This window comes from Gobius niger, assembly GCF_951799975.1.
Source record: "Gobius niger genome assembly, chromosome: 21".
Lineage (NCBI taxonomy): Eukaryota > Metazoa > Chordata > Actinopteri > Gobiiformes > Gobiidae > Gobius > Gobius niger.
Genome location: NC_136872.1, coordinates 902,993 through 918,778, shown reverse-complemented (window position 1 = coordinate 918,778; position 15,786 = coordinate 902,993). Strand labels below are relative to the sequence as shown.

The window sequence follows — 15,786 nt, the reverse complement described above, 5'->3', positions numbered from 1 at the left end:
CAGCCCATTATGGCGGTTGAGGTCGTGGTTTAGTTTCTGTTGTTTGGTGTGTGGTGGCTGGAGTCGTGAGCCGCTCTGACCTGCTCCTCCTCAGCGCCGCCTCCACGCTGTGCCCGCGGTGCCTCCGGTAGAAGTCGATGAAGGAGAAGGGCAGGCAGATGTTGAGAGCGTTGGCGCGTCCGGGAGCCGCGGTCCGCTTGCGGGCCTCGAAGGCGATGCTCAGGTCCACCCAGGCGGCCGGGCGCTGCGCCTTGAAGCTCGCGATGAAGTCCTCCCCGAAAATCTGGCACAGCATGGACTCAAAGGCGAGGTCTACTCCCACCGCCCCATATGGGCCTCCTGCACGCAAAAATCTGAGGGTCACCCATCAGCCTCTCATCCTCTGTTCCATCTGAGTCTACCACATATTCAAAATCCCTCCTCTGCACATGTCCACTCCATCTCCGTCTGCACGCGCTTCAGTTCCTCCATTTGTAATGCCGCAATTGTAACACAAGATACACGGATCATTTCAGTGGCCCTGCAGCTGATCATTTCAGTGGCCCTGCAGCTGATCACTTCAGTGGCCCTGCAGCTGATCACTTCAGTGGCCCTGCAGCTGATCACTTCAGTGGCCCTGCAGCTGATCACTTCAGTGGCCCTGCAGCTGATCACTTCAGTGGCCCTGCAGCTGATCACTTCAGTGGCCCTGCAGCTGATCACTTCAGTGGCCCTGCAGCTGATCACTTCAGTGGCCCTGCAGCTGGTCATTTCAGTGGCCCTGCAGCTGATCACTTCAGTGGCCCTGCAGCTGATCACTTCAGTGGCCCTGCAGCTGATCACTTCAGTGGCCCTGCAGCTGATCACTTCAGTGGCCCTGCAGCTGATCACTTCAGTGGCCCTGCAGCCATTGTCCTGAGTCTAAGCAGAAGAATGAGCAGACGAGCAAACACGTGTGAGGCCATGTCGTCTGCTCTTATGTGGTCTGCTGTGATATGGTCTGGTATGCCCTAGTCTGGTTTGGTCTGTTGTGGTACAGTACAGTATGGCATGGTCTGGTCTGGTCTGGTTTGTTATAGTACAGTACAGTATGGCATGGCATGGTGTGGTCTGGCCTGGTTTGGTTTGGTTTGTTGTGGTACAGTACAGTATGGCATGGTCTGGTCTGGTTTGGTCTGTGGTGGTACAGTACAGTATGGCATGGTCTGGTCTGGTTTGTTGTGGTACAGTACAGTATGGCATGGTCTGGTCTGGTTTGTTATAGTACAGTACAGTATGGCATGGCATGGCATGGCATGGTGTGGTCTGACGGGATGCCGTACCCGAGGCCTTGTACAGCTCCTTCAGCGTCCCTTGGGGCTGCTCAATCTGATGCACAGTTAGATCCACTGTCCCCCCTCCACAGTCCGCCACCACGTACCGGTCACCTGGAGGAGCAAACACATTAGCCTATTGTGTATGTTTTAGGTTGACCAGAGTAAAATGGCATTGTATTTTTTTAGAAAGTTGAAATGATACATTTGGAACTTGACCACCTGGATGACTGAGAATTCACTCTATTTTTGTTCAAAGTAAAACAAAAATACTTGTGGTCGGACACCTGACCTGTTTACAGTCACAGAGAAGCACCACCTCATGACATCAGCAGGTGGACCAGAGTGTTTGGAGGAAGAGTGAACATGTGGCTGTTTTTTTCAGGAGAATAATGCCCTTTAAGTGAAATGGAAGTTTCATGTTTCCTATGTGCTTCCTTCCTCAACATAAACAAGCTGTGAGCCTCAGCCATGTCTCCGTCCGCTTCACAGTCTCTGCCTCGTGGCTCTGTTTACAACACAGGAGCAGATACGGCCATGAAGCAGTACAACAGAGATCTTTACAAACACAGTATTTATTTTTGTACTTACTGTATACTTGAGTCACTTTTATCTCTATATGTTTTGCTTTTAGTTAGGTGAAATTATTTGAAATATTTCAAATTACAAAGCACTAAACCTTGGAGAGCTCAGTATGGCCTATGCATGTCAGGGGGGTGTCCATGTCCAGGTGGGTGTGGCATACTGACCAGTCTGCAGCTCAGACCACAGCTCTCCGGTGCCGCTCTCCACCACGAAGGTCCTGCTGTGCCGCGAGCGCCGGAGCTGCTCCCGCGCTGCAACAGACAAACACTGTCAGCACAATCTGCTCACAATGTTCCAAACTCCTAGTCCAGCTCACTTCATGAAAAATTCAAATATTCAATAGTGGACAATGGTCATAAAACAGGCTCTTGTGACCAGTCCTCCAGCTGGAATAAGTCGGATCAATACACCAAATCCAAGTCCCCTGTAATGTCAGAGTGGATAGTTTGCCTATATCGGTGAGCAGACGCGCTCACTGGAACCAAAAAGTTACACTGACTTCCTGTAAAACATAGAATTCATTTTGACATGATGATGTTGGCGTTTAAATGTTTGGAGGGCTTGACTCCTCCATACCTTTCTGAGCTTCTGTCTGTTCATACTCCGAGGATAACAATGAGGTTGGCTAACAGAAGTCCCGAGGTCATGGCACTCACCCAGAGGAGGCTGGACTTTAACTACTACGCTTTGGAACTGTCCACCCTTAAACACCAGGGCAGCCTGATCATTAGACGGTTGAAAGCTTTTTGTTTGTTTTCATTATTTTCATCTTTAATTTTTGTCTAGTTGAAATGAATATTGCACTTTCACATACACTGCATTCCAAATGATTATGCCAATGATATTTCAGTGTCATGAACGCAACAAAAAACTTTTTTTTTAATGAAACTCATGGATGGTGTCGTGTCTCAGGCTCTTTGAGTCACTGACATTAATCTCAGACGCTGGGACGCTTATCTGGGATAATTACTCGTCAGGTTTAGCCCAGTTAAGGGAAAAACTACTGAAAAAGGACGTTACCATTATTAAGCAGACCACCATTTTCAAGCAATATGGGAAAGAAAAAGGGACTTTCTGCTGATGAAAAGCGTGAAATAGCTGAAGGCCTTGGTCTAGGTATGAAAACCTTTGATATTTCATGAAAGATGAAGCGTAATCATCGAACTGATAAGAGATTTGTGGATGATTCAGACACACACGAGTTTGTGCAGATAAAGGTACAATGAGGACGGTTTCTGCCTGACAAACACATCAGATTAAGAGAACAGATGCTACAAAGCAGCATACAGGTATTTGAAGCTGCTGGTGGAGTCTCTTGGACATCAAGGTGTAGGACCCTCCAGAGGCTGCAGTTGTGCATAAACCTTCTATCCGGCCTCCTCTAAACTGTTCACTGAAGCTGAAACAGTTGCAGTGGCTCAGAAATACATGAAGACTCATTTTCAAACAGTCTTGTTCACTGATGAGGCCGTGTGACCCTGGATGGTCAGATCAATGGAGTAGTGAATGGTTGGTGATTGGCCACCATGTCCCAACAAGGCTGTGACGTCAGCAAGGAGGGGGCGGAGTCATGTTTTTGCCTGGAATCATGGGGAGAGAGCTGGTCGGCCCCTTCCTGAACAAAATCATCGTCATCATGACAACGCACCATGGCATACTGTAAAGAATGCCTCTGCATCACTGGCTGTTATGGGCATGAAAGGAGAGAAACTCATGATGTGGACCCCCTCCCAGTTGACAATTTCGAAAATATGAGAAAAATTGGTCTGGTCTTATGCATAATAATTTGGAACACAGTGTACATGTATTTTTGTATGGCAGCTATGTTGTTTTAAACATGGTTCATAAATAAACTTGACCTACATGTGGGATAAATCCTGTTTGGTTCAATTAGAATCTGGCTCATTGAGGTTTTATGCTTTTTACAGGTATTTCTGCAATCTCATCTTGTTCATCATCTTGCACTTTGTTGATGAGGAAATGCTGTATTCATCTAAAGCCGCTTATCAAGACATTCCCATAGCTTTACTTCCTGGTTCAAAAGCTCTGTCCATAAGCCCCTCCCCGTCCCCTCACTCCCCTCATATGTTAGTGCTGTCGATAAAAAAGTAGAAGAAGAAACAGAGTGGGTTCACCATGCCACGTGTCTGTTAGTGGTATTCTCTAAATGATACAAACATGACCACGCCATTCAGTATAAGTGGAATATGATGTGCATTAAGGCATACAGGTTCAGTATGTTCTTTTAACATATCATTCGTACTTGTATCTTTTCGGTTCTCTCATACTTTACTTGGCATTAGGAAGACATTTTAATATCATTATAATTCACAGCTTTCGTTCGAACAGTTCATTCACATAAGCTTTCAGTTGGCTCACAGTTTGTGCACATTAGTTGGTCCATGTTTGTTTGTACACAATTGGTTTGAGTTACAAATGTGAAGCAGCAGATTAAGCCGAGAAGCAAAAACAAAGGCAAAATGTTGAGGGAGCATCGTTTACACATTTAAAGTGTCCGTCCACTTCCACATTCTGTGGTCAACCAAGTCACCAACTTTGGCCCTGAAGAAGTCATTTGGTTAATTACATGTTGGCTGTTTTGAGTTTGGGCTTTGGTTAATGAAGTGTGATAAAACTGTTGCTCAAACTGGTTCTGCCCTCTGAACCCCTACCATTAAAAACATGTACAATAGGCCAGGATGAATGATGGTAGTCAGAGTTGGCGCAGATGTGGGCAGCCGCTCTTCTGTCGGTCTGTCCCAAAGGGCAGCTGTGGCTATGTAGCTTACATGTAGCCATGTGAAGTGCTCTGTGACCATGTCTGTGAAAGGCGTCCTCTGTTACGCTGAGCTCTGAAACACCACTGTCCTTTTTACTGGCATGTATGTAATCCAGGTCTGTACCAACAAATACACAGAAGAAAGTCCACTGTTCATGGTCACGTGTGCAGCGCCAGGCTCCGCCGCACCTTGATCCAATTACCGTCCCCCTGAGAGCCACGGGCTGCCTGCCTGCGTGCCGTTTGGCCAGAGCACTCGGAGTTCTAGATCACATTTCACAGCCACGGAGCTGCAAATGACTCTTTGTTTCAAGGTTTTCACTACAACAACAGGAACGTTTCCACGACTTGAATGTACAATGCTTGTGTGGTCACTTTGGACCTCTCTGTCTTGGTACTTGTTGGAGTAAAACTAGGAATAATTTTTAATTTGTGTGAGAAAACCTCCAGAAGAATACCTCCAGGATTTAGTCATCATAAAATGTCCATATAAAATGTGCCAGCAGAGGGTGCATGACAAAGCTATGTTTGCTCCTCAGAGGACAGTCCCACAGATCCATCTCAGCCTCTTCAGTCCTGACTCACTGACCATCTCACCATCTCAGTCTTTATTATTTAGCTGCAGTTGTTTAGAGCACGTTTGACCTTTAGCTTTGATCTCCTCATTATCCATCACAGACATGACAGTTTGAGGGAAGGTAAACTGACCCTGAGGTCGTCCCAGCTCAGGACACGGGTTAATGCTTCATGAGTGAAACTGACTCAGATGGAGTTAGATCATAGAATTATGGCATGCTGTCCCAGCTCCCATCTCTTTACATAGTGGTGCTCAGTGGTGCATGATACAGGACCCAAAGTACCTGTGTGACGCGTCACCTGTATCTATGCTCCCCACGGCCCAAGTGAGTAGGGGAAGCTGCAGACCCGGAGCCGAGACAGAAATACCGTGAAGCGAATCCATCGTGATAGTGCGCCCCCTCCTGGTAAAGACGGAATCACGACGGTATTAGGTCTTAGGAAGATTGATTTGATCAACTCAACGAACGTGAGACTTTAAACCGAGTTATTTCATTTTTTGATTTCTTATGAACCAATTTTGAAATCGTAGATGCTTCTGTTGTTTGATAAAGCTAACATGACACATTAATGTTGTTTGATAAAGCTAACATGACACATTAATGTTGTTTGATAAAGCTAACATGACACATTAATGTTGTTTGATAAAGCTAACATGACACATTAATGTTGTTTGATAAAGCTAACATGACACATTAATGTTGTTTGATAAAGCTAACATGACACATTAATGTTGTTTGATAAAGCTAACATGACACATTAATGTTGTTTGATAAAGCTAACATGACACATTAATGTTGTTTGATAAAGCTAACATGACACATTAATTTTCTGCTTAAGATAGTGTTCATGCTAGTTGTAAATGAGTAAAAACAATAAATAATCCCAATTACATGCTATCCAAAAAATGCAATTGCAGGCTGTAAAGTAAATATATAATTTATTCATAATGATGTATTAAGGATACCTTTTACTTTCTGTGGCAAATTATTGCATATTTTAATTTTAAAGAATCTTGGCCTGGACACTCTTTTTAATCTCAACGAGTTTTATCCTGGATAAATAAAGGACAGATAAAATATAAAAAAGTTATGGCACCATTATTAATGGCACATTGTTGCATGTATATGTCATTCCAGAATAGTTTTGACTGTATTATTATTATTATTATTATTATTATTATTATTATTATTATTATTATTATTATTATTATTATTATTATGAGCCCAGAATTACAACATTTGATTTTTACACATTATTGACATCAGTGTTGATCTTTTGTTTTAGTGAAGTTGACAGAAAGATGCTGCTGAATTTAGGAAACACCCTGACAGTACAAATGTTATTTTTTACTTTGTTATTGCATCTGCAAGCTAACATTATTAACCCAATGATTTCTCTCCTTTTCTTTACTGATTATGTTACCACAATAAAAATGTGATTTTGTTCCAAAATATTGTTTCTGTCCCTTCTTGAACAAATGAAGGCACTGTCCTACAAAATACAATGAAAGGAGTAAAACATACAGTTTAAATTTCATAAAATAACCCAAATAATAGTACCTGTCGCCTAAACTAAGTTACATGTCAACACATTCTAAATTACACAAAATAATCCCAACAATACAACTGTAAAACATGAGCTAAATACCGTCGTGTATCGGTCTTTACCAGCAGAGGGCGCACTATCACGGTGGATTCGCTTTTCACGGTAGATCTGTCTCGGCTCCGGGTCTGCAGCTAAACATTATTGGCCCAAGTGGGTGAAAGCAGCGGGGTTTGGACATGGTCTACGTCTGTTTTAGACCCTTTCTAGAGATCTAGGCCTGATGGTATAGTTGGAAGGTCAAATGTTCTATGAGGTACTTGGTGTGAACCATTTACCTGTTCTTCCCCCAGAGGAACCTTCATTATTCTGTAAAAGAAAACCAAAAGAAGACCTTCCTGCTGAGCATCCAATTCCATTTATTTGATCATTGGTGAACTCTCCGTCAGTTGTTTCCATTACCGTGGCACTGTTGCTCCATCAAAGTTGTGAAATGTGTTTATAAAGCAAAAACACATCAGATAGGGCCTTAAAGTCATGGTTTAGTCCCATTTTTGACCTACGTTAGCCCTGGTTTCAGCCCAAGTTTGGCACGCAGAGAGCTAAATATTTTCTTAAGTGGTACTTGATGTGAAAAGTTTGAGAAGCACTGGTACAGTTCCTTCTCGTGTCTGTTTGCTCCTGCGGTCCCCTGCACCACTCCCCTGCTCCTCTTGCCCCACATGTTTTCTGCTGGTTCAGCCCAGGACAAACCACCAGGGCCCACACGAATACTCCCCTGCATACATCATGTCCAGGACCGGAGCCATGTACGGCCATCATAGGCCCATGTTTACATTCAGACCAAGGGGTACGCAGTCTCAAAGCAAGAAAGTTCTTCTTCATATCCCAGACTTTGTGACTTTGTGGTTTTAACAACTAAATAAATGGATAAATAAAGATGACAACAAAAAACAACTATGCCTAAAACCCTTCCTTAACCCAAACCTTTCCAGACTCATGCCTAGCCTTAACCAGACACAGGCATACAGTGCCTCTCGTAAGTATTCATACACCTTGAACTTTTGCACATTTTGTCATATTTACATTCCTAAACATAAAGATTTTATTTTGATTTTTTTACTGAACGTTCACACACAAGTAGTAGAAGTATTCATACAGCATTTTCTGAGTGCATTAAATTGCCTTTATAACATTCCTAATGACTCCAGAATGTTCACACCTTGGCCTAACGGTTAAATAGAGGCACCTGTGTGTAATCTACTCTCAGTGTAATTACAGCTGTTCTTTTAGGCCCTCAGAGCTGTGGTCGGAGTGTATTGGTCACTAAACAACATCATGAAGGTCAAGGAGCACCAGAGAGGTCAGGGATAAAGCTGTGGAGAAGTTTAAAGGAGCATTAAGTTATACAAAGATTTACCAAGATTTAAACATCTCCCGGAGCAACTGTTCAATCCATCATTCAGAAATGGAAAGAGTAAAGCACCACTGCAAACTTACCAAGACACGGCTGTTCATGTAAACTAACAAACTGAACAAGGAGACACTGGTCAGAAATACAACCAAGTGCCCCATGATAACTCTGGAGGAGCTGTGAAGTCCTGCCGCTGAGCTGGGGGAATCTGTACATGGGACAACTATAAGTCGTATCTACACAAATCTGGCCTTCATGGACGAGTGGAAGAAGAAAGCCATTATTGAAAGGAGGCCATAAGAAATCCCGTTTGAAGTTTGTAGAAGTCATATGGAGGACACAGCTCCATGTGGAAGAAGGAGCTTTGGTCAGATGAGACAAAAATGTAACTTTTTGGCCCAAATGCAAAACGTTATGTATGGAGCAAACCTAACACTGCTCATGGTCCTGAGTGCACCATCCCCAGTGTCAAATATGGGGGGGGGAGCATCATGCTGTGGGGCTGCTTTTCCTCAGCGGGGACTGGGGAGATTGTAAGAATAGTTGGGAAGATGGATGGAGCCAAATACAGAGACATTTTGGAGGAAAACCTGCTGGAGTCACAAGAGAACTGAGGCTGGGGCGGAGATTCACCTTCAGCAGGACAATGACCCTAAACACAAAGATAAATCTACAATGGAATGGTTCAATAAAAACATATTAATGTGTTAGAATGGCCCAGTCAAAGTCCTGACCTAAATCCTATTGAAAATCTGTGGAAAGACCTGAAAACTGCTGTTCACAAACGCTCTCCTTCTAATGTGACAGAGCTTGAGTTGTTTTGTAAAGAGGAATGGGCTAAAATGTCAGTCTCTACATGTGCAAATCTTGTAGAGTCAAACCCCAAAAGACTTGTGCTGTTATTACAGTAAAAGGGGGTTCCACAAAGTATTCATTCACGCTGTATGAATACTTATGCACGCCCCACTTTTCACTTTTCTATTTTTTGAAAAATAACAGAATCATGTATCATTTCGCTTTCACTTCACAGTTGTCTGTTACTTGTGTGTGAACGTTCAGTAAAAAAATAAAATCTTTATGTTTAGGGTTGTAAACATGACAAAATGTGCAAAAGTTCAAGGTGTATGAATACTTTCGAGAGGCTCTGTAAGTAGCTGACTGTGGTGAACTCATATTAGATAATAAATAATAATAATAATAATGCATTGGTTTTATATAGCGCTTTTCTGGACACTCAAAGACGCTTTACATTGCACTATTCGTTCACTCTATGGTAAGTTACTATTGTAGCCACAGCTGCCCTGGGGTAGACTGACGGAAGCGAGGCAACCAGTCGGCCCCTCCGACCACCACCAACCACTCACTCACTACATTCACTAGGCTTCCTGGTGTTACCAAACGGTCTCCCATCCAAGTACCGACCAGGCCCTTCCCTGCTTAGCTTCCCAGGTCTGACGGGATCGGGCAGAGCAAAGGCGATATGACCACTGATACAGTAGCTCTGTGCCTGATGGAGCCACTATGACCTTCACGTGCTGTGGGAAAGATCATCCTTCAGTTGTGAAGCGGAAATAGCAAGAGCAAAGTGAAGCATTAAAGAGATCACGTAAACCAATAGATTCAAGTGAGAAAGTCGTCTCCAGACACTTAAACACATGCACCTGACCAGTGTGGTAAGAAAGCGTCACATGCCTGGGGCCTGTGGGCGGGGCTTTGTACCTTGTCTAAAGCTGGAGTCAAAGGGGCGGGACCCCTCCATCCCCAGGCTGTTGGTGATTGGCTGTGCGCTCAGGTCGATCACCTGGTGGAGGCGGAGCTTGCGGCAGTATATGGAGGCGGCCTCGGGCTCCAGGGCGATCAGCAGCTGTTCAGGACAGTCCGGGGACACCAACCCGGCCTGGGGACACAGGACAGAGTCTCAGTCATACAGGAGTTTTCCATCATCTCTACAGGGGTTCACCTCTAATTTAAATGTTTTCATCAGCTCAGCTCATTACGTCTGGACCTTTGTATCCCTCCAATTCGGCTCCACCTTCTTCCTCTCGAATCTGCTCTGTTTGAGGACCCTTCCTCCCTAGACTTCCCAGGAGGGGGCTCCTCTGAAGCAGAGCCGAGCTGTGTCATGTCACATGATCAAATCATATGATATCTATACTGACAAAAACAACTGTTTATGAGTAAACAAGGCCAGAAAGCTGTTGAATATTTGAACATTTTGGCCTGTATAAAAAAGTAAGATGAAGATTTTCCAAGAAGTCAATTTAAATATGTTTGGCAGGTCCAGTTTGTCACTGATAAAAATACAGACTTACATCAACATTATTATATACCTGTACAGGCCTAAATTCTCAATAATTTTAGGCCTACTGTGTATGAGGCCTTTTATTAAGATGGACTTTTAATAAACCTCGTTTTCACTTGCTTGCAGCTTTTCTATTGATTTTATTTTTTGCACGTGAGACACAAACATAAGCCTATGATGACCCTGGATGAACTGCAGAGACAGAACAACTATTAGTCATACACTGCACAAATCTGGCCTTATGACAGAGTGGCATTTTTAGAAAAAACCCATAAGAAGTCCTGTTTGCCAGAAGCCACATGGGGGATACAACACACATGTGAAGAAGGTGCTTTGGTCAGATGAGACAAAATGGAACTTTTTGGACTGAATGCAAAATACTATGTTTGGTGTAAAAGCATCACCCTGAAAACACCATCCCCACTGTCAGACATGGTGGTGGAGCATCAGGCTCTGGGTTTTTTTTCTTCAGCAGGGACAGGGAAGATGGTTGGAGTTGATGGGAAGATGGATGGGGCCAAATACAGGGCAATCTTGGACGAAAACATGTTTCAGTCTGCAAAAGACTTGAAACTGGAAACCTTCCAGCAAGACGACCCTAAACATGAAGCCAGAGCAACAACGGAATGGTTGAAAACAAAAAACATCCATGTGTTAGAAAGGCCAAGTCAAAGTCCAGACCTAAATCCAATCCAGAATCTGTGGAAAGATCGCTCTCCATCTAATCTAACTGAGCCTGAGCTGTTTTGCAAAGAAGATTGGGTCAAAAAATCAATTCTCAAGATGTGCAGGGCTGGTAGAGACAAACTCCAACAGACTTCAGCTGTAAGTGCAGCAAAAGGCGGTTCCACAACGTATTAACTCAGGGGGGTATAGACACTTTTGCACATCCCACTTTTCAGTTTTTTGAAATAAAGAAAAGTTCAAAATCATATATACATTTCATTTCATGATTGTGTGTCTATATATTTATGTAGAACAAAAGAAGACCATAATGTCCGGTACACTCTGAGTAAAAGTCCTTTATTGATCAAGGGACGCCAAATATTTATGTTTGTGGTCCATAGTGTGGCCAAATGTTGAAAACTTAAAGGGATACTTCTGCAACCCAGTGTATGTCATATTTAGGTGGTTCCATCGCTACATAAAGTTTGCGCTTAAGAAAAGGAAGAAATAACAAAGTTGCAGTGCACTATGGGTAATATGCAGGTCTCATCAGGAGAATCCTTGGTAAACGGAGGAGTGAGGCGGCGGAGGGTGCGAGGGTCTGGGTGAAGTGGAACGCAGACGCAGAGGAACCTGGACAATGAGAAGCACCCTTATTACACCCAGTGTCTCGGTGTTAATCCTGGAAAGCGCTCTGGGCACCTTCTGGTTGTTGTTGGGCGCTATACAAATAAATGTTGATTGATTGATTGGGTGCTTATTACACCCAGGTCGTTTGCTCTGACCTGGGATGTGTCTGAGAGTCATGAGCTGATAGAGCCTTTGCTAATAACCACTAACTGATCCAAATCAGCACAAAGAAATACTCAAATTTGAAAGTGTTGCACATGAACCTACGAGCTGAACTCCTCCAGCCCCTCTAGGACTTCGCTGGCATTTTTTGTGAAGGTTGCTAAAATGCCTGATTTCGTGGACCATTTTTCCAAAGGTTGTGATGAAAAGTCACTTTGCATTTTACATAAGTTTAAACCAAAGAGAATAGGAAAAAATACTACTTTTAAATAGTTGTATCATCTAAAAAACAGAACGTGTGCCATGTGCCTCCAGGGAAAAAGTCCATGTCTCTGAATCTTCCATGTGACTTCTGTCAGAGAGAGGACTGCAGGGAGCATGTGCAGGGCGGGGGTCTCTGCTCTCTTCCTGTTTGGCGGGCTCCTTATTGTTCCCTCCTCGTGACATCATCAGCGTGAGCCGCAGAGGAGGAGTGGGTGGGGGTCAGGAAGCACACACCCCACGGCCCCAGACCAAGGCGGGATAAGAGGCAAGTGTTGTGGCTATGCTATAGACCAGGCCTTCTCAAACTGCGGACCTGGAGACGATCTGGTCCGGACCCCAGTGGCGCCTCTGCGCTGTGAGTTTTACTGCCAAAGCAGAGCATGTTGCAGCTGCAGCTTTGGCCTGTAGGGGCAGCGTCCTAAAAAGAGACGCACAGTCTGCTGGAATGGGGCTACCTATTCACCTTATTCTAGAACCACCATGAGTTGTGCCCGCCCCTTCACGTGTATTAGTTTACATAGAGAACATCAGTTCTACACGGACACAAAGACGTTTTAGGCCGCGCAGAGAAACGCTGCAGTGTTGACTTGTAAATGAACATTAGACATTTTACACAAATCAATCTATTAACATCAGATTTTAGTGGTGAACATTTTCCCTCGTTCTCCACTTAATGAACGGACTTCAAGCTCGAATGGAAGAGTCAAGACAACGGAAGAAAGACTAATCCAACTTCACTGGCATCAGGCTCAGCATGCCTTAGCAAGGAACAATTGGGAGCTTTTAAAATTTGGAATTGGAAAGAAAATGTAGCAGTGATCTGGATAAATCTAAACAGCAATATGAAGAAAAAGTTCATTTAGAATTTTACCGTAGTGACTGCATTCTCAACCATGAACATTATAAAGAAACTAGTAATTTACTTGTCCTATCATAGGGCGGCTCTTTACTCTTGATATATTTGATTACATCTTATCATTGTTATGCTTTTTATGTTAAAATGCACTGTTGTGGATTTTCTTACTTAATAAAGCTTAAGAGATGTGAAGTTTATTACACAATGCATTGTGGAGAGGGTGACACATGACGCGAGTTCATGGTCAGCTCTGCCCGAGTCAGCTTTGGCATCACCTGATAAAGGTGAGCACCAAAGACAGAGCAGCATGACGGGGTCATAGGTCACACAACAAAGGGAAGCACAAACACATGGACATGGTAATACATGGTAATACAGTTGGAGACGTCAATGCAGGCCACCAAAAGGCGCTTTGCCTGGTCATGCATCAGGGCGGTGTTTGGAGGCAGTAGGAGATCTTTGTCCTGCCGAGGAGACGGGCCATGTGGGGCCTATTGTCTAACGGTGCGAGGCCTCGTCTGGAGCACAGGAAGAAACCGGTCTTTCTACCTGGTCAGAGGCCCAGCAGGAGACCCAGCGACAGGACGCCAGTGTGGTTACCAGCTTAACTGACTAAACTTGTCACAACAGCACTCTATTAATTAAATGATTATTTTCACAAATGAATTTTACATTTTCACAATTTACTGCAATGAGCACTTTTGATTTGGTAAAAGAATACATTTTTCAGACCTTTAACTTCTGTGAATTTGATTAGATTTACAGTTAGAGAACCGTGACATCACCCACAAATATCTGAGTGTATCTGACCCTTCAGTGACCCAGTGTATGGGTGGTTAGTGCGGCGCCTTTACTTTCCATCCCGGTGGTCTCTGTGATGCTTCAGGATCAACTTTATTTCCGTTTTTTGAGGTTTTCTGGATGGAATGTATGTGCAACCATAGGCCTGCCACGATAATGACTAAATGGACTTATCGCTCGGTTAAGGACGGGAACTGTTTTAGTCTCGGTATGTCATTTATAGATCAGCGCTGCTTTTGGGGTGTAATGCTACATGTTACTGTTACACACTGTTCAAAAGGTACTAATCTACTAGTAATCTGCTCTACTTTTGCAGTAATACAGTACTATCTGACTCTGTAATGTAATACACATTTTATTCTAACCAGGTTTAATGTAACACAGACGTGAGTTTTTCTCAGGAAATATTTAACCAGAATAATGTAGATGAAATAGCAATATTATTGTTATTGGGATATTTTTTAAAGATACTGTATACTGACTATTTTTAAAAACACAGAACCTGGTGAGAGTGTGAGGTATGTAAAAAGGTTGAGAAGCACAGTTTGCACTTTGCTTGGTATATGGTGTTAATATTGAATGCCAAAAGTTCAATACATTTCCATTAAAATAGTTGCATACTGTTTTCTTTTTATTGCCTACAGTAGTTGCATTATACTCAATATTATCGTTTATTGCGATATTTTCTGTGACGATATATAGTCCTTAGGCATGGGAGGACAAGCCCCTACACGGCATGTACCACCCAAACATAACTGAAGTGGTGGATATTCAGAAATCCTACCAATGGCTAGACAGAGCCGGACTAAAGGACAGCACAGAGGCTCATCATGGCTGCACAGGAGCAGGCCTTGAGCACCAGAGCAATAGAGGCCCAGATCTACCACACCAGACAAGAGCCCAGGTGTAGACTGTGCAAAGAGGCCAATGAGACAATCCAGCTTTACATAACTGCAGGGTGTAAGATGCTGCAGGTGTAAGAACATAACTGCAGGTGTAAGAACACAACTGCAGGGTGTAAGATGCTGCAGGGAAAGCTTACATGGAGCGCCATAACCAAGTGGCTGGTATAGTGTACAGGAACATCTGTGCAGAGTCTGGGCTGAAAACCCCAAGGTCAAAGTGGGAAACACCTCCAAAGGTGGTAGAGAATGACCGAGCCAAGATCCTGTGGGACTTCCAGATACAGACGGACAGAATGGTAATGAACCAACCGGACATTGTGGTGGTGACAAAGAGCAGAGGAGCCGCTGTGGTCGACATAGCAACACCAAGACTTCAACATCAGGAAAAAGGAACACGAGAAACTAGAGAAATACCAGGGGCTCGGAGAAGAGCTGGAGAAAACCTGGAGGGTGAAGCATCAGTGGTGCCCGTGGTCGTTGGGGCACTCGGGGCAGTGACCCCCAAACTGGAGAAGTGGGCCACCGTTTTTACATACTAAGATATGTTCTTACCTAGCCTTAGCCAAGTTAATATATCCCCGTCTGGTCTTTGTCCGTGCGCTCACACATACGCAGCCTCTCCCACATGTCACATAGCTCCGAAAAAGCTCACGATAGAAGCTACCAAGCTCTTCCACGTGTTCCCTATTTAAATAAAGTTACGTGAAGTGTTTTCATGCAAAGTATATTTACACAGAAATGTAGCATGTCGATTTTATAAGCAGATAAAAAGGGGGACTATATTGTGAGGCGTAATGATACAGGAGCAGTAACTCCTAAAGACTTCCCCGCTCACTTCCGTCAGTAGAAGCTGCGTGACTTGTAGAGCTGCAGAGAACAGTTGAAGAAGCGTGGATAACTTGTGAACGATGCCTTTTACGTGCATCGTGCCGGGCTGTGATAACAAGCAGAAAGTATATAGTGTAGTAATGTTTCACAGATTTCCAACTCACCCCGGACGACGACACAG

General features: G+C 43.8%; 1 protein-coding gene across 1 annotated transcript in view; it reads right to left on the bottom strand.

Moving 5' to 3' along the window:
• hspa12b (heat shock protein 12B) overlaps positions 1-15,786 on the bottom strand; it is a 36,979-nt gene that overhangs the window by 8,926 nt on the left and 12,267 nt on the right. The window contains exons 6-9 of the mRNA XM_079579607.1: positions 9,911-10,088; positions 2,042-2,128; positions 1,302-1,406; positions 81-339 (exon numbers count right to left, since the gene is read on the bottom strand). Coding sequence (XP_079435733.1) covers positions 81-339; positions 1,302-1,406; positions 2,042-2,128; positions 9,911-10,088 — 629 coding nt within the window. The remainder of the gene's footprint in view (positions 1-80; positions 340-1,301; positions 1,407-2,041; positions 2,129-9,910; positions 10,089-15,786) is intronic.